The sequence below is a fragment of the Anser brachyrhynchus genome (assembly GCF_964034855.1).
Source record: "Anser brachyrhynchus genome assembly, chromosome: 2".
NCBI lineage: Eukaryota > Metazoa > Chordata > Aves > Anseriformes > Anatidae > Anser > Anser brachyrhynchus.
This window is the reverse complement of record NC_137695.1, coordinates 51,214,136-51,234,075: the sequence shown is the minus strand read 5'-3', so window position 1 is coordinate 51,234,075 and position 19,940 is coordinate 51,214,136. Positions and strand designations below refer to the sequence as shown.

The following is a 19,940-nucleotide window of genomic DNA, read 5'->3' as shown; positions in this document are numbered from 1 at the left end:
TGGAAGAGATCTATGTCACAGCTCATCCTTTTACTTACGCTGCTTCTGATTACATTCCTTTTCTCAGTGCATGAAGAGCAGGAGTCAGGAAACTTCTCAAAGGAGAGCAGATCCCTGCAGAGTGTGAGACTTGACAAGAAACAGGTGTTAGACAGGTTCAGACCTCCATTTCAGAGAGAAAATGCAGAAAAAAATGAGGGCAGTAAGATGATGACTATAGGTCCTAAATTTTGTAAAATGTATTCACTTAATTTATAATTTATTCAGCTTCATTTCCCTTAAGTTGCTGGCTTGCATCAGTGTAGTCAAACAGATGTTACCATGGAAAAGTAAATTACACTGGTGCTCAGTATAAATAACCACTTTTTCTGATTGCTGAATTAGTCTCCTCTGTTCACTGTGATGAAGAAAATATTTGGGTAATCAAGTAAAAGACATGGTTGGGATAGAAATACTTTATTTTATCTCAAAAGAGGAGTAAGCTTATACAATGCTACGGTATCTGCTCCACAAGGAGTAAAACATTTCAGTATGCATCTCTCCTCCTTTGATATCTTTTTTTTTCCTTAACACCTATGATTAATAAGTTGGTCCTGAATAAGAGGTGTGAAAGAGTAAGTACTGCTGCTTTAGTAGACAAAGGCAGTAGGCAGACAGTGGGTAGTAAAGAGTAGAAAATAGCTTTTCATTTTGGTTTGGATCCTAAATCTTCAGTTGCAGCAGCTGAAAACATGCAAGGAACAATTTGGGTTCAGTAATATACAACAAATCTAAGTATTTCCCATCAGCCATTTAAAGGTTAGTGGTCATAGTAACTTTTATCTTTCCCCTTTAATTCTTTTATACATGGTATATACAAAAGTTTTACTGCCCCCGAGCCTCAAGACTACTGTTAAAGTGTGTGTGCTTTAGGCATTTTTTTTTTTTTAAAAACCAACCTCCACATGACTGGCAATTTTGTAAAAAGGCTGTATTACTAGTAAAAAGATCTGGCTGTTACGACTGGCTAGCAAATTGTTACACAGGCAAGCTCCTCATTCATTTGTTCATTCATTCCAAAGTCATTCTTAAAGGATATGGTTTTAAGATTCAAATAGTTTGAGAGTCACTTTCATCACTAACATCTGAAGCACCCTTTCTTTCAGTTACAGCAGCAAGAGCAGTGTCCACTTGAACTTCTTCTTCATCGGACTGAATAACTGGAGACTCCCCTTCACTGGCTTCTTGGCTGGCAGAATCAGTACAGGTTGACGACAGCGACGACAGTTTCTGTCGTAACTCAGACTGGCTCGGAACCTGAAGACTGATCTCATTCACATAGGTGTTGGAGTCGGGCCCTTACAGTCAGAAAAACAACAACAACAACAACAATCAAGCTCTGGCTCTGAACCGAGAAGTCAGCACATTAACTCAACTCAAAGCTGGTTTATGAGTGCGTTTAAGCTCCTTTGCTTCTTTCAGTGCTTTTGCGAGATGCCATAAAAGAATCTCCCAAAACACAAAGCTGCCTTTGGGCTTTTCTGACACTGTTCTCAAGTATAAGTCACAGTTGGTTTTAATATGGTTCTGATGGTGTGCATGTCTCTAACTCACTCTAGTATTGCTAATACTTGAGATCAAATAACGTAAGATTGCAGGAGCGTTACGTCCTCTCGCAGTTAAGAGGTATAGCTGATGCCCTGTTTGCCAAGACTACTTACTCATCCTCCTAACTCTGACTTGTAAAGTCCATCCAGACTTCAGCACGTGCTGAGAATCAGCACCAACAGGAAAATCCTCCACAAAACTCCACCAACTACCCATCCAACAGGATGACACAAAAAACCCGGAGTGGAAAATAAACAAAAAACCCACAACCAAAGCCACAAATAACCTGGAAGACAGACAATAAAAGCAATCTCCAGATTTGACTGAAAATGAAGATGCAGAAGCAAAACAGAACCTTGCACTACAGCATGGCAGAATTCCTTTCATAAAGCTGTAGTATAGCTCAAATAACTGGTAATGGGATTTTAGGACTATGCTTCCTCTATATCCTATGCAAAAAGACTTTTTCTAAGCAAATTCAATGTAATGGTGTTCGCTTAGTTCGAGAGTTCAGATTTCAAAGTTACTTATATCTCCTCTTCTCTGGCCACTTCTGGCAGTAAATAAGGAAAAATGGGGAAGCACCTAAACTCTCTTTATATCTGATCTACCCTTTAAAGCCCTTTTTTTCTTACCTGCTATGCCTAGAAACTGTTAGAACACCCAACTTCAGCACTGAGTAACCTTAGTGAGAAAATACTTTCAAAAACCCTGTGGGATTATTTAATCACAGAATCATCTAGGTTGGAAGAGACCTCCAAGATCATCTAGTCCAACCTCTGACCTAACACTAACAAGTCCTCCACTAAACCATATCACTAAGCTCTACATCTAAACGTCTTTTAAAGACCTCCAGGGATGGTGACTCAACCACTTCCCTGGGCAGCCCTTTCCAATGCCTAACAACCCTTTCGGTAAAGAAGTTCTTCCTAATATCCAACTTAAACCTCCCCTGGCGCAACTTTAGCCCATTCCCCCTCGTCCTGTCACCAGGCACGTGGAAGAATAGACCAACCCCCACCTCACCTCCTTTAAGGTATCTGTAGAGTGCGATAAGGTCGCCCCTGAGCCTCCTCTTCTCCAGGCTGAACAAGCCCAGCTCCCTCAGCCGCTCCTCGTAAGACTTGTTCTCCAGACCCCTCACCAGCTTCGTTGCCCTTCTCTGGACTCGCTCGAGCACCTCCATGTCCTTCTTGTAGCGAGGGGCCCAAAACTGAACACAGTACTCGAGGTGCGGCCTCACCAGAGCCAAGTACAGGGGGACAATCACTTCCCTAGCCCTGCTGGCCACGCTGCTTCTTATACAAGCCAGGATGCTGTTGGCCTTCTTGGCCACCTGGGCACACTGCTGGCTCATATTCAGCCGACTATCAACCAGTACCCCCAGGTCCTTCTCTGCCAGGCAGCTTTCCAGCCACTCATCTCCCAGCCTGTAGCTCTGCTTGGGGTTGTTGCGCCCCAGATGCAGGACCCGGCACTTGGCCTTGTTGAACTTCATGCAGTTGACCTCAGCCCATCGGTCCAGCCTATCCAGATCCTCCTGCAGAGCCTTCCTTCCCTCGAGCAGATTGACACACGCACCTAACTTGGTGTCATCTGCAAACTTACTGAGGGTGCTCTCGATCCCCTCATCCAGATCATCGATAAAGATATTAAAGAGGACCGGCCCCAGCACTGAGCCCTGGGGGACTCCACTAGTGACTGGCCTCCAACCAGATTTGACTCCATTCACCACGACTCTTTGGGCCCGGCTACCCAGGCAGTTTCTAACCCAACAAAGCGTACGCCAGTCCAAGCCATGAGCAGCCAGTTTCTTGAGGAGAATGCTGTGGGAAATGGTGTCAAAAGCCTTACTGAAGTCAAGGTAGACCACATCCACAGCCTTTCCCTCATCCATTAAGCGTGTTACTTTGTCATAGGAGATCAGGTTTGTCAAGCAGGACCTGCCCTTCATAAACCCATGCTGACTGGGCCTGATCGCAGGCTTGCCCTGCAAGTGCCGCATGATGAGACTCCAGATAATCTGCACCATGAGCTTCCCTGGCACTGAGGTCAAACTAACAGGCCTATAGTTTCCCGGGTCTACCCTCCGGCCCTTCTTGTAGATGGGTGTCACGTTTGCTAGCCGCCAGTCGACTGGGACCTCCCCTGATAGCCAGGACTGCCAATAAATGATGGAAAGCGGCTCGGCCAGCTCTTCCACCAGTTCTCTCAGCACCCTCGGGTGGATCCCATCCGGCCCCATTGACTTGCGTACATCTAAGTGCTGTTAAAAACAAGTTTCAAGACAGTCCAGGTAGAAATGAGCTGATGACAACACCTTAGCCCTGCCTAAGGCTGGTTGCAGAGCAGTTCACACTGCATTGCCCTATAAGTGCTCCTCACAGTCTTACCAAGTAACTCAGAGTCTATTTTTAATGAGAAAACCACCGTAACAGCATCTGGAGGCAACAGAAGCTGCTTCTACTAGAGGTAAGGTACACAAGGTGTAGCTCGGGCACACTTCTTGCCCCAGTTGTCTGCAATCTTAAATTCTGGACTTAAACTCGGGCAGCAGGTGACACTGCCTTAGCCTCTCTGGGACACAGGAACTCCGGGGGGAAATATCTCCTCAGCAGGTCTCGAGTTCAAACAGGACCCGGCACAACATGCACCACTGATGGCTGACCAGCATGTCTGGACTGACTGTGTCCAGGATGCCTGGCACATCTCAGGTAACACAAATCGATACTGAGCTCAAGTGACACTAGACAGATGTTTCCAAAGACACCTGTCTTTATGTTGTGCACACCTGCATGCATTAGATTAACCGACACAACGCACCCAGGAGTGTTCTGGAGTGGCAGAGATGAGTCAATTTTTCAGTACAGCTTACTAGCTAAAATGAAATGTAGCAAAACCAATGCCCATAAACTGGCACCGTTTATAGCTAGACAAATTTGAAAACATTTTAATATCTCGAGCTTATTTTCATTTTTACCAGTTACATAACTTACCTGCTTTTTGTGGTGCTCAGTAAAATAGTGAAATCTTTCCCTGACCAACCCACCTCTCCACTGCCAGCACAATCAACAACAAAGCAAAGAGTTATCTAATTTTTCTGAGAATGAAGACTGCTGTGCATCTCACTTGATACTAGGACACAAGGTCCTCAGAGCAAGTAAAACATCCCTTCTAATTTAGAGTGAAATGAATTGTCTGGAGCCATGAAAGTAAGATTCCACTGAGTAGTAACAACTGTGCAAGTCTTGCTGCAAGCCCATCCCACCTCTGTGTTTAATATAAAGTGCTAGAACATTATAGCACTAGTGCATTATATTACAGTGTGTATGTGTGTGTATATAATAAATATATATACACTGCAATACTTGCATTACATTACAAAATGAATACAGTTATTTCAAAGGCTAATAAATTTTAAATCTATTTAGGCAAAAACCAACCACATTTAGTAGATTCTGCTAATCCAGTTACACTGTTTGTTGTTAAGACGTGAGGCCTCTTGATCCAACATCTGCCAAAACCAGCCTAGGGAAAACATTCCTGGTTTCTGTAATTACTTGCATGCTCAAACAATGATTAACTTTACTAATAACACGAACTGGATGTTCATCGAAAACCAGCCATCTGAATTTAGTTTTTGCAGTAAAACAAAAACCTTTAGTTATCACATGCCTCGACCACTTTCCATAAGCTTTTCACGTTCACAGCAGGTAATAATAAGGAGGAAGAAAATTACCACAGGATATTCTTAACAGTTTTCTTTTACTTATCCCAAAATATAGGGTAGGATTTAGAGTGCACTGTTCCTTCACTGTAAGTACTTTTATAGAAATATTTCAACTTGTATTTTCAAAAGAAATCTAAGTACATTTAAAGGAGCTTCTTCATCTTCCCCAGGAAAACTCATTTTGGCTCTTTTATTTTAGTACTAAAATAAGTTTTTAATTGGGAAAACACGTTTCCCTAGTGGATAAAGCATCCAGAATTACTAATGCCTTGCTGTAAGCAGACTCCTCCATCATGCTGCAACTTACCAAAACCTACATCTGGTTTTGTTCATCAGAACACATAAAACAAATTTTGGATTACTCTTTAATCCAATGTAACTAATATCAATAGCAGTAAGAAGGCTACTTGAAAGAGCTGCAGTATCAGAATCACTCTTTAGAAGCTTCCAGAACTGTTTTATACATATGCACTGCTGCGTTCTATCAGGTTTCTGAATATATCTCACTGAAGATCTTGCATTAGACAACTGGTCCAAATATACTTGAAAATACCAAATTCTGAATCTATTTTTCAGAAAGCAGTCTTGAAAATAAAAACCTAACTACCGCAAATGTTCTGTTGATGTTTGGTTTGTTAGAATGACCTCTATCAACTTATATCAAGAAAAATGCACCAGAAAACTTTATGTAACACATAACCTATCCATATATGAGATGAAGTTTTAGTAACCAGACAGAGTCCAGAAGCAAGCTCTCTCGTATCGCAACTTAAGATGAACATTCTGAAAACCACTAGTGAAAAATATTAAATCTACGTAATGGTTTATGAGGTAACTTCATTTCATATTAGAGCAATTCTGGTGATTTATCACTCTGTTTCTAAGCACACTGTCATTACTAGTATCATACCCAGCATGGGAGAAAGCATATTATTGTCCTCGCCTCCTGAGTTTAAAAAGACATCAAGTGCTTCTTGGTCAGACATGTCCATTAGGTCCATCTGTTCCAGCATGTCCACATTCACTTCCATGGAAGACATACTGCCAATTGGTTCTGTAGTAAAAATAGTGCAATGAGCAGACTGACAATCAGCTACACAACGTTATTACCTATAAAGGCTTTAATAGCTGCTATAGTTGTATGCATTAGTAATAATTAAACCAGATATGGAAGGAGCACACACACATCAGATTGCTCAGCAGCAATCTCAGCCCAAATCCAAAAACTCTCTGTGCCATCTTTGTTGTGAAACTAACGTCCATTAAAGCTTTTGAAAAAATAAACATTTTTAGCAACAATGTTTATAGCAATAGCAGCAGAAATAGGATAAGGTGAGGCTCAGGGACAAACACTGAATTTTTCCATTTTGCATCACTCCCCTCAACTAAAAGTCTTTTCAGAGAAAAAAAAAAAAAAAACAACACATATTTAAACACACAATCACTAAGTGTCAATAAACAAGGGGTATGGAAACTAGAAATAAGAATTAATAGCGAGCAGTCATTCTTCCTCATTCAATCAATCAGTACAACAAGTGACAGCAGTATACAAAGCCTAGGCTGATGCCCGATGTCTTCTCCCAGCATGGGGACTTCACAGCATTAATTATTCAAGCAAACTATTTATTGTTGTCAGTATAAAACTAACAAATCACAAGGGAATTAAATACCTGGGTGAGCATCTTGTTCCTTGAATAATAAAGCACACAAACACAGAACAAGCATGTTCGGGGGTTCTCAAGATTTAAGTCCAATTGCTCCATGTGTAATATCAAATATAATTAACAGTTTAATGGTTTATACAAGTTTAACAATTACACTATTAAAAGCCTTCATATTGAACCGACATAAAATTGTGTCACTTGATGTTTTTTTTCTTCCATACATACCACAGTTTTACATGTACTGTGGGATCAAATTTTTCATATAAACAATTTATTTTATATGTATGGGTTCTGCATTATACTACAAAGCTGAAATTCAGAAAGGTATGTATCCATCTCTCTCAAACAGAGCAATGCATCCACTAGCAGCAGTGACAATGCTGATTTTTAGCGTGAGTGGGTTATATATACACACACGCACACACACACTCATCAGAAACTAGGAGATGCAAACTCAATTCATTCCTAGACCAAAGGAATTTAAAACTTACATATCCCACTTCTCAGAAGACTGTCCAAGCAACCAATATGGAGCATTCTGCAGATTAGTATTTATAGCACTTGTGCAGAGAAATCAAAATCTTGGATTGTATTCCCAGTTCCAGCATTGCAAATGACAGCAGACCTGGTCTCAGAGCAGGGACAAAATCTCTACATTTTTCCTGCTACACGAATGACATTATCTCCTGCTTTCTTTCTGGTCCTACAAACCTTTTGGGCCAACAGATGGATACCTCCCCCACAGAAGTGTCTGCAGTCTATGGCATTCTTGTGCTTTAACTAGCAGGGAGATGCCAGACTTGACTCATAATAAGGAGAGAGCTTAATCTGTATTTCTCATGTCCAAATCACATACTCTGTATATTACACAGACAACGTAAGAAGCTACCATCTGGAAACTGTTTTGAAAGACAACACTGACATTTGTCTACACCTTTAAAAAATTTCAGAGGCATGTTCTGCCAGGTGATGATCCCAGGCTTTGGAACTTGAGTGCACAGAAGTGATCACCTCTATCCACGTTTTCAAAGATATGGATGCTCTCATGAGCTGCAAAGAGTGCTGTTCCAGATGTACCTCAGAGCTTTGCATTTCCTCAGACAACAAGCAGAGAGTCTGATTGATTTTCTAACGTGTCTAATTCCCCTGGGACCCAAAGGTTGCTTTAAGAGCTTATCTAAATTTTCAGTTCCACCAAGGAAGAATGTAGACATTGCAATGCTTCAGCTATAAGCAATTAAACCCATTGCTGGCTGTGACCCCTAAACAACATTCTCTAAGTTGTGAGTTTGTGGATGATACATAAAGTATTTTAAAACTTGCCTCGCCTCTCTGCTATCTGCAAGTATCCTGTAGAGAGGTATTGTTCCATGTCCTGTTGAAAGGCTTCTTCAAAGAATTTCTGACGTTCCTTTAGCTTCATCTGCTGGGTGTGCTCCATATCCAGAACCTTCTGTGCATGTTCAGCATCCAGCTCAGCTGAGCATAAAACAAAAAAAAACAAACAAAATAAATAAATCATGTGTATCCCCCTGCCTCTCAAAATTTGAAAGCTACAGCTAAGTTCAATAGTGACAGACTGTTGTTACAGACTGTTAACACAGGCTGTTATAAAAAGGAGACTTCTGTGCTTTGCAGCTATATTTTAAAACTGACAGGCTAAGAATACTATATCAGGCAGCATAATCTTAACATTAAAGTGATATGACTATTTATCCTGAAGCAAGATGCAGATTTCTTGAACTGCATAAACTATAACTCCTGAAAGCACTATCAATCAATGACCAGGATTTCAGAATCAGTTAATGATGCTGCTGCTGCTATTGTACATACCTAACACATAAAAAATTAATAATTTGATTGTTTCAGCACATTTTCATCACAATCCATTACTAATACAAGGGGAAAGATATATATGTGTATATGTATGTATGCATATAGATGCGAATGTAGAGATTCACATATATACGTGTGTGTATGCACATATCTGTGTGAGATGTTCCGGTTTTGTCAGCCTCCAGATAGACTGGGAAAATATCTTGAAGAATATCTTGGATGTAGTGCAGGTGCATATCCAGAGAAGCTGCAGAGGCAGCCTGACTCGACATGAGGTAGGTAAACAGTGCTGTTTTCAACGACAACAGCACGCAGTCATCAATAGCAATATATAGGGTCTTTTTTGTACACAGCAGTGAAGGACGGGCCAGATGATGATGATACTGACACCAAACAAGCAGAGCTAACTGCCATGAAATACTAAGACAGTACCAAACAGAAAAGGCCAGCTTGCATAACTTGTTCAGACAAGTGACAGCCAAATTTGCTTCTACATATCTAATGCTGAGTCTCTAGTAGTTCCTTATTTCTACAGGGAAACAAGTATTCAGGTGTGTATCAATAGAAGATCTTCTTCCAGCCGTTTGGCTCTATGGGAGTCACTGGGCAGACGATGTACAAAGAAATGAATTGTCATGTTCAGTGAAGAATAACATCTTCTAGGATAAGATCTTAGCTGTTGAAGTACTAACTGTAGCCAGACTACTACCAGAATATGCTTTAGCAAAAATGCTTTTGGGAGAAATATACAAACGGGAAGTGTTCCTCTCAAAGTTCTCTGTCCATTTGTCTAAACTGGTCTCACGAGCTCTCTACTTACAATAAAAAAAAGAAACTGCTAGCAGAGTGGCTGATAGAAAGGGTGGGGGTGGCAAGAAGAGCTGCTGCTCTGGGCTGTTCTACCCATTAGGGAACGCTCCAACAAATACTGCTGGGTAAAAAATTCCAAGCTTTCACACATCAGACAGACACAGCTAGAATATGGCATCCATACGGATAAATGCTGAAAGAGCATAACATTTTCTAGGATAAGCATCATGTCAATCTTCCAGGGAAAATGCTGTATTAATGATATTTTAAAATAAGGAATTAATTAAAAGCATTTACCATAATGGAGAGTACTATCAAAATTGAAACTATGTTTTATTAAACCAGGCAAAAATATTAAGAGAGCAGTAATTCATTCTGTAGCCTGCATCAAGGTCACAGTCCACACAGAGAAGCAACCAAGCTATGATCGTTGCCAAGAGGAGCTATAAAACTGGACTGACAAACCAAACATCCATTAAGCCGTCAATAAATAAGCTGAAATCTTTTTCTTAAAGCAAATTTCAGAAGTAAAAGATCAGTGCGTTATAACGAAAGCACTTTCTTTTAAGTCAACACATCTTTATTATCAATTACACAGCTGTGTACAAGGACTCTGTATTCCCTGGAGCAAGCCCTTTACTACAGTCCTGAATGATAAGCAATTATTTACAGCATTCTGGATGGGGCAGAAATGCTACTCAATTGTAATAATAAAAGCCAGCAGCTCTCACTGACAACAGAAATTTCCTATCTTCTAATATATTCTGACAGTTTTGCACTCTATATTGGTAGTTCAGGATATTTTAAACCCCAAAGTAGAGACAGTCTCCAAGAAACATATGCGACTGATATAACTTTCCTAGCTCTGAATTATCTTGTTTGTTTTTTGCTTTTTTTCTTTTGCCTCAGATGTTCTGTTAACTATTGCAACTATCACTGGCCACAGCTAAATGCTAACAGTTAGTTGCCTGCTGTACTGGCATGCTCCAAAAAACCTCAACATACGCTAGCTGAAGAGCTCCCCTAGGCCTGCTCTCCAAAGTCAGCCGTAGAGGGTTAACATCGGGAACCTCGCTGCACAATTTCACACTCTGCCAGGTAGAATAAAAGCTGCTGCTTGGCTAGGCAAAAACAAACTGCCACACCTGGGGTTTCTATTTGTTGTCAGAAATGTTAAGGATGGCTGCAGCAACAGAAAACAGGTGCATATATATATTTTTTTTTTCCCCCACAAAGCTATTCAGAACTACGTTTCCCATAATCCAAGAGTAATTTTTATGCGTTTATAAAATACTGAATAGACCCAGCAAGTCTATTAAGTGCCAGAGCTCTGAGGAAGACAATATCATCCATCATCCATACACCCTCATGCTGCTCCTGTCCACATGTGAATTCTTACAGACATTGCTGAGACCTGACACGCTTAAAATATTATCACATTTTTCCTTTCACCGTATAGTTGTACCTTTGAGTTAGTAGCTGCATCATTTCTGAAACACGCTGCTGTGTGCACAGGAAAAAAAAGGCAGACTACAGAAAAAATGCTCACTTGCAACTCGATGCTGACTTACAGGAGTTGCCATGATAACCCATGTACAAGGCAACTTCAGTTCTGCGCCAGCTATGACCTCTGGGAGAGTGGAACTAAAAAGAGGCAAAATAGTTCTTAAAAACTGGAAACTGAGGTACTGATGTAGTCTTTGCCCTGTCCCCAGGACCAGCCCACCGGTACCATTGCAGTGGCGAACCCACAGCTCACCTCCCTTGCAGCCACAGCACGAGGCTCCTCCTGAGGCCACGCACAGACGGTGCTCTTCCACCCGACTTCCACTTGCTACAAAACCTCTTTCTCCAACGTGTACCCAAAAGCAGGCAGCTGGGTCTGCCACTGAGGCAGCCCCCAGCCCAAAGAAGCGCACGCAGCCTCACTGAGGTGCCACAGCACCCTCACTTCCTCTAGTGAGGGGAAGATTTACCTGGCAGATTTGGGGAACACTCTATTTTCCCCCCAACACCTCAGCAGGAGAAAAAGCCACAGTCACCGCTGCTCTCGCCCCTGTAGATCCTGCCGCCTCTGCTGGTTAATGGGCCCAGGAAAGCCGTGCCAGCTAATTCCAGTCATTAAAAGGACTGCTCTCTGCTCTTAAAGGCCAAAGGAAAAAACCAGTGCTGGGAGTGTAACTGATTCTCCCTGTAGGTGTCATCCCATTCCCCTCCCAGCAGCCCTTTCTCTACAAAAACCTCACCATATAGCTGTGCAAATAGGCCAAACACTTACAAGTCAAGACAACATTGATGTTTTCACATCTTAATTTACCTTTCTGACATCCTCTTCATTCAGGAGGTAGGCTAGCCAGACACTGTACTCCTATTACAAGGTTAATTTATTAAAGCTGTGACCTTAAAATAGATTATTTCTTAATGACTTCATAAAATATTTTATTTACAAAAAAGACTATTTCTGGGGAAAAAAAGACAACAAAAAACAACTGTATCTTAAGATTGTATCTTTAAGTTTGACCTAGAGACTAGAAGAATCCAAACTCCAGAGGAGCGAGTCCCAATTGCCTATAACCACGTGCCCCAGGTGAAACGGGCACTGTTTTCTGACACCCTTCACGTGCCTGACTGACACATGCTACACATTAGAACTGCTGCTGCCGTAGCTAAGGCTTTTCTCAAGCAACCAGATAAAGGACTGTTTTATTCTTTAATCTAAGACATCATGCACTGAACATGAGATGTTGGAGTTTAGGATCCTGAGGGGAGAGAGGAGGGAAGACAGCAAGCTTGCTACCCTGGACTTCGGAAGAACAGACTTCAGCCTCTTCAGGGATCTCCTTGGTGCCAGGGGACAAAGCCCTGGAGGGAAGAGGGGCCCAAGAAAGCTGGTTAATATTCAAGGATCACCTCCTCCAAACTCAGGAGCAATGCATCCAATGCAACAAAGAGGAAGTCAGGCAAAAACACCCTGCATGGATGAACAAGGAGCTGCTGGCCAAACTCAGGCAGAAAAAGGAGGCCTACAGAGGGTGGAAGCAAGGGCAGGTGGCCTGGGAGGAATAGAGAGAAATCGTCAGAGCAGCCAGGGATCAGGTTAGGAAAGCCAAAAAGCCCTTTTAGAATTAAACTTCGCCAGGGATGTCAAGGGCAAGAAGAAAGGCTTCTATAGGTACGTCAGTGATAAAAGGAAGACCAGGGAAATTGTGCACCCTGTCCGGAAGGAAACAGGAGACCTGGCTACCTGAGATATGGAGAAGGCTGAGGTACTCAGTGACTTTTTTTGCCGCAGTCTTCACTGGCAAGCCCTCTAGCCACACCACCCAACTCGCAGAAGGCAGGGGCAGGGACTGGGAGAATGAAGAACTGTCCAGTGTAGGAGGAGATCAGGTTCAAGACCATCTAAGGAACCTAAAGGTGCAGAGCTGGTGTTGTTCAACCTGGTGAAGAGAAGGCTCCAGGCAGACCTTACAGCGGCCTTCCAGTACCTAAAGGGGGCCTATAGGAAAGCTGGGGAGGGACTCTTTGTCAGGGAGTGCAGTGATAGGACAAGGGGTAATGGCTTTAAACTGAAAGAAGGTAGATTTAGATTAGATATAAGGAAGAAATTCTTTACTCAGAGGGGGTGAGGCACTGGCACAGGTTGCCCAGAGAAGCTGTGGATGACCCCTCCCTGGAGGTGCTCAAGGCCAGGCTGGATGGGGCCTTGGTCTGGTGGGAGGTGTCCCTGCCCATGGCAGGGGGGTTGGAACTGGCTGATCCCTTCCAGCCCAAACCATTCTCTGATTTTCCAGTTATATAAAACATGTTTCCTGAATAAGTATGGCTACAAATAAACCAAATTAGAAGAATGACTACAAAAAAGCAGCAACTGGAAACACTGTTTTGAGATTGCTAACACATCCCCTAGACCTGAGGTGGAAGTGAAAGATGTCAAGCTGTCCAAACAGATGGCTTTTGGTACTTTTATACTGTTATCCAATCAGTTTACTTCCCCTCAATTAACATACTACATTATAGTTCTCATGTGAATTGGAATCGATACATGGATCTGTTCTAAAGAGGGAAAGATACAGAATAATACAAAAACTGGAACTTAAACTAAGCGCCCTTTTTTCCACCTCTGCAGTTCATCTGCTTTTTGTTAGCTCATTCAACCTTAAAATAAATACATGATAATATAAAATAAATACATAATAAATACATACATAAAATGTATGCAAGCACTTTTCTTAGGGAGTTTTGCTGTCAGTAAACATATCAAAGTTTCAAGTAGCTCTTCACTGAACTCACTCCAGGTTTTTGATGTTTCTCCAGTACTGGGTAGGGACGTGTGGGCAAAACTGGACACAGCATCTGGACATAGTCAGAGAGTGTTGAGCAGGGGAGGATAATCCCTTACCTTGCTCTCCTGGCCGTGCTCCTGCTCCTACAGCCCAGGATGCTGTGGCCTCCCCTGATGGCAGGCGTGCTGCTGGCTGATGCCCAGCGGGCTGCCCAGTGCACCCCAGGGCCTTTCTGCAGAGCTGCTCCCCACCCTGTCAATCCCCAGCTTCTCTCACTGCCGGTGCTTCTCCTGCCCAGCTGCAGGGCTTTGCTTTTGTACCTCTTGAATATCTGGAGGCTCCTGTCAGCCTGATCCTCCAGCCTCCCTCAGGCCCTCTGGGTGCCCTCCATCACCTCCTCCAGGAAAGAACGGTGCTCTGGTCATTACCAGCATCCCGGTGGAGTATGGTCCATTAACTGCCACCCCCTTAGCCAGCCAGCCAAACAATTATTTACCCCTCTTACTGCCCATCCATCCAGTCTGTAGCTTCACAATTTGCCTACAAGAATACTGTGTGAGACTGTCAAGACTTGTATACTCCCACCATTAGGAAGTTGGCTGTTCACGGAACAGCTGAAAACCTTCAAACATCGGAATGATGAAAACATAAAAACAGACAACAGATGACAGACAAATAACTTTTCAAGTACACTACAACTGGGTAATATAGGCTTACATCTGCCTCATTATTTAACCTCTTAAGTACAGTATAAAAACAAGACAAGATGCTGGAGAGTGCCTCAAATAATACAGGTTTTCTCAAAAATGTTCAAGTTATTCGTGGTGGAATTTAGAAAACACTTTGCTAATATGAGGAAGGAAGTTCACTCTATACTTTGCTGAGAAGCAGTGGGGAAACTGAAAAAAAAAATGATATAGGTACAAAAAGTCTTTCTGATCCAAGTATGAAAGAAAACAAAATAAGAGAAGACTAAAAGATGTAATTGTTTTAAAACTCTGATTCAACAGTTTATTTGCAAAGTAAAAAATTTCTCTTTCAAGTGCACATTCAAATAACTGCAAACCAAAAATTAAGTCCTGACTGACTTGCTACTGAAGTCAGGTTTTTGCTAGAGTGCAGTGACACAGGATTTTGCTTCAGTCAAGTCTCCAAAATGTCATCTCTACTGGAAAAATACACATAGTTCCAAACGAGATTTATTCTCTTGAAATCTTTCTTCTTTCATGAAGAAATATTCTACTAAAATCAAGATTACTAAAAGAAATTTTGTTAAAAGACGAGCCATTAAAAATGATTGCATTCCTTGAAAATTTTTAACTAGTGTTTTTATAGATTGCATCAGAATACAGAAATGCTACTTAGCCCAGAAATAAACCAGTCGAGAGGAGAAGCAGAGGTTTCACCAGTGCAGAAGAATTATTATTTAAGTTACCCATTAAGCAGTTTCAGTAAGTTGGCTTACCTTGAAAGCTCCTTCTAAATAAACAAATTGCTTACTTGAGATCCTTCAAAAATACAGAGTAAGCCTCAATAAATATCAGAACAAACTACTGAAAATAACTGCATGCATATGTCAAGATTCCAGTTATTAAAACAGCACCTGGAGGAAAAAGCAGCTTCCGACCAACACAACAGGAAACACAACTTGGGAAAAGGTTTCGATGTAACTTCAAACCTTATCTGGCTACTGGGAAATCATTATAATTAAGAGATACTAAAAATACGCCCTACCAAACAGCACAAATCGGGTTCTAAAAATGTAACTACATCTAGGATTAAAAAAATTTTAAAAAGAAAAAAAATCACACAAACTTTATAACCATATGCTTCACATGGTGTGAAAAGAATATTAGAGCTTGACAGTATTAGGATTGTGCAGGTCAGCTAAGCAAAAGGTTATCACATTTACATTTATTTTACTTTCACATTTTTCCTAGCTCTCTCCTACTTTGTAAAGCCTTGAAAGCATGAGGTGACCTTTCTGATGCAGACCCGGGGCTTGCTTACTGCAGATAAGGATACACCTGAGCTAGGGAGAGACTGCACCCAGTTAACAAAGGTTTGGGGTTGTTTTTTTTTTTTTTTAACCAGTTAATACGACCCACACAGTCAACTCAGGGATTCAGTCAAGTCTACAGCATCAACAGTTAAAGATGCCTGCCTTATATATCAAAGCATAAATCCTGCCTTGCCCAACTCTACTTTTTGCAATAAAACAAACAAAACATCCTACAAGGAAATAGCACGCATACGGCACATCATATCCTTTGAATTGCTTTCACCTTTCTCTATTTTCTGCAGGTTAATAATTACACCAGGTTGAGGACTCCTCTGTAAAGTGGTGTACAGCAGCATAACAGACTATTGCCTTAGAACCTGATCTACCGTCATTCAGAAACTGTAAGAATCCTTTTGGACATTTTACTTTTCATAACGATATCCTGAAACCTGAGTGTATTTGCCTACTTCTCAATTAAGAGAAGTAACTAACTTAAGAGCAGACCAATTTTCATATCTGAAAATGTCATAGTCACTAATAATTTCAGAATTTTTAAAATTGGTTTTAACTACAGGCAAAGTCATCATGGACATACGGTGCTACAGCACATTGCTTTTTTGGATATCCATGCTTTCTTTCGTATTTTTCTGCCTTTGGATGTTCAAGCACAAGTCTCACAAAGGGTGGGAAAGTTACAGCAAAAGCTTTAGGTAGGGCAAATTCTCTCCTCCAGGCTCACGCTTGACTTTCTTTTGGCTAACAAATCTACAATCCAGCATTTTTCAGTTTCGTAGCCCAACTTCATTTATGGTCCCAAGCACACTAAGTGACAACATCTGTCTTTCTAGAAGCCAGTATTTAGCAACATGATTTCTGTGGGATGCAAGTCCCAAGAACCCTCCTCAACTTGCACCAGGACAGGCTCTGGTAGGAAGAGGGTCTTCCAAGTTCCCCGTTCATCCTTTAGTCAGATTTCTACCAAGTGAAAGAGAAGAAAAGGTGACAAGGGAAGGAGAACATTGAACAGAATCCCCCTAGTATAAGAAGCAATTCCAAAATAAATAAACTGGAAAGCATCTGAGCTCATGTGCTTCTTTCCCGCCTCCCTATAAATCGACTATTTATGATACTGTAAGAACAACAATTGTCAGTAAACTGCCAAGTATTTGTTTTCAGTATAAATTATCTTGACACGTATCTTCAGTATGTATAGGTTTATTTCTGAAGACAACCTGACTTTAAAATCTGGCCACACATTACAGAAAAATCCCACTTGTACAGAATTTGTACTTTCAAATAGTTCAAATGACTCAGCACTAGCCTGCTGTCATGAACACTTATTTATTGGATACACTCACAAATTACTGTTTCTTTTGTCTCACCTCAAAATACCCATTCTAAAATGGAAAAACTAATCAATAGTAAATCTAAAACCAAAGCACTTAAAATAGAAACCACAGAACTGCAATATTCTATTCGGGTTTGTGAAAGTCCATGAAACTGTCCCAGCTGAGATTAATAATATTCCATCATCCAAGTACAAATTGATCTATTGAACAGTTCAATTACTATTTTCCATTCCAGAAAGGTAACCATCTCCGCTTTGGAACTGTAAAGGTCTAAAATAAAGATAGGCAAATAGTTTCTGCTACTACAAGAGTAGTGCTAATCTTAACATTTGCGCATCCCTGAGATATTTGCCTCTAGATCAAATTATATGCATGCATAGACACATAAATAAAGTATGAGAAACTGTTTTGCTGTCTCTACACGTTGTGCACATGCTGAAAATATGGGCTCCACAACATGGCAAATCAGCTGGCAGGTATCAGCTTTTATTTGTCCTTAAGAATAACACCAAGTCCCAGACTCTTGTTTTGGTGAAACTCTTTTCCACCCAAACTACAACCATCCTCAGAAATATAGACTAGCATGAAAACGCCATTTGGTGCTCAACTAAATCTTGCCCCAGAAAACTGAAGGTGAACACATTTTTGTGCTATTGCCTATTAACTAGAACAAAACGAGAGTTTCACTCCATATTGTATTTTCAGAATAACTAGTTTTTATGATCTGAACATGAAGTTTACACCTCCCTCTCCAGGGGGAGGTGTAGAGCCTGCCAAAGAATCTACATGCTTCAGGGCCAAAAGGAACGAGCTGTGGATTCATAGCCTCAATATGTTTCAATCTAATCTGATCTACTTTACACCAGATAACATTATCTTATTTCTTTCTAGGCTTTTCTGGACAGAAAACAAACAAACTAAAACCCACCAAAACAATAGAAGAAAATGTATTTACATTGCAAAGAATCCAATGCTTACGGACAGTTTGAAGCTTTTGTGTTTTTCTATTTTCCCTGTACACAGACCAGATTTGTTGAACTAATTGCTCTGATGAGGCTGCCTGATGGACAGATACAGCCCTCAATACCCTCAGATTCTGTGTTAAAGCTCTCAGGACAAACCCTCAAACTCCATTCTGAAGTAATTTCCAGGTAGAAGGGAACACAATGAAGGAACCCTTCCCAGGCAGCAGCTTTATCTCTTCAGTTTTTAGAAGACAACTGGAGACACTTCACTGACCTTAACTTTTGAAATTCAAAATCCAGTTTTCAATGGACATAGTCAGCTATGTCTTCATACAAGCCTGGAAACTGAAAAGTGTCCTACTATTCATCAGCGCTAGCACAGACTGCTCACTTTGGTTGACAGCGACACATTTCAGACTACTCAGGGCTATTGCTTTTGGTTTTTTTAAGGCACACTTCAAAAGAAATGTTAAATTAACATAAGCAATGTCTGCTTAATCAGAAACAGAAAAGACAAAAAACTTTCCTTTCACAAAAAAATACACAACCATTGGAAAGAGAAATTGATTGTTTCCTCATCTCTTCCACATGATATGGAATTCAATATGCATTATGCAAACTATATTTCATAACAAATCTGCTCTACAAATGTGTGGCAAGTAACCATGATGAAATGTCTACGTCTATCAGAACTCTGGAAACATTTTTTTCAATAGTGAAGGAGACGATTTGGTATACTCAAGTTATAGTCAATGTATTTGATGCTGGAAATCATTCTAAATCATCAGTCTGCTTTCATCTGAAGCCATCATAAAAGTAGAGTTCCGAAAGCACAGAGCCTGGGAGTGCGACTGCAGTCAATCAGCTGTATAACATATTACTCACTCATCAACAGTGATTTTATATTAGTGTTAAGAACACTATGGCCTTGCTCTAAAACTTAAGTGGGGCTGTCACTTTAATGGAGCCTAAATTCCACATTTTCAACAAACAACAAATACATCCCTTATTTCAACAAAAAACAGCCAATAAAACCACTCTATTCCTCAATCCCAGTTTGTTTATGTGTCAAAATTTCATATGCAGTAATTTTTTTTTTAAAGACAATCATTTTATCAGTAGCAGACAGAATACTTGAAGTATTTATTTTTTCTCGATGACTTAGTCTATTTTCTCTTTTTCTGTCAAAGCAATTTCTCCAACGCAAGAAAAAAAAACCTGCTACTCATTTATACTGCTACTGCTATTTTCTTAGAAGTCAAGAAGGAAAAGGACCGTTAGATTACAAATCCAGTCCAGTTCAAAACTGTTCAGTGAATGTCCCAAAATGTATCACACTGGAGAATACCTTTAGAGATCCTAGTGGTGACCAAACTCTTGTGTTTTGATGCAATTAGCAAAAGGAGACCATTCATGCTAACAAACTAGTATCTAGGATCATTTCAACAGGTTCTACGAAGTAGTTTGAGAGGGCAATAATTTGCTGACAGCTATTGGAAATGCTTTACCAGTTGAGGAATTTTAAAATGCCCACTGTCCTGAGTTCATTATACATGGACTATCAGTTTTGACAGGCCAGCTTATTGGTTTTTTAAAAAAGCTCTATTAATTTTCAAATACAAAACAAAGATGTCATCATTCTTATTAAAACTGAACACATAATAGTGCTATATGCTAGTAAAATTAATTTGCAACATTAGCAATGCCATGT

General features: G+C 40.7%; 1 protein-coding gene across 2 annotated transcripts in view; it reads right to left on the bottom strand.

Annotated features, from left to right (window-relative positions):
* Positions 1 to 440: 440 nt before the first annotated feature.
* Positions 441 to 19,940, bottom strand: part of DTNBP1 (dystrobrevin binding protein 1) — a 73,292-nt gene continuing 53,792 nt past the window's right edge. For both annotated transcript variants that reach the window (XM_080581038.1, XM_080581039.1), the window contains 3 exons: positions 8,305 to 8,460; positions 6,228 to 6,371; positions 441 to 1,337 (listed from right to left, as the gene is read on the bottom strand). In XM_080581038.1, coding sequence (XP_080437164.1) covers positions 1,090 to 1,337; positions 6,228 to 6,371; positions 8,305 to 8,460 — 548 coding nt within the window. In that variant the 3' untranslated portion in view covers positions 441 to 1,089. The remainder of the gene's footprint in view (positions 1,338 to 6,227; positions 6,372 to 8,304; positions 8,461 to 19,940) is intronic.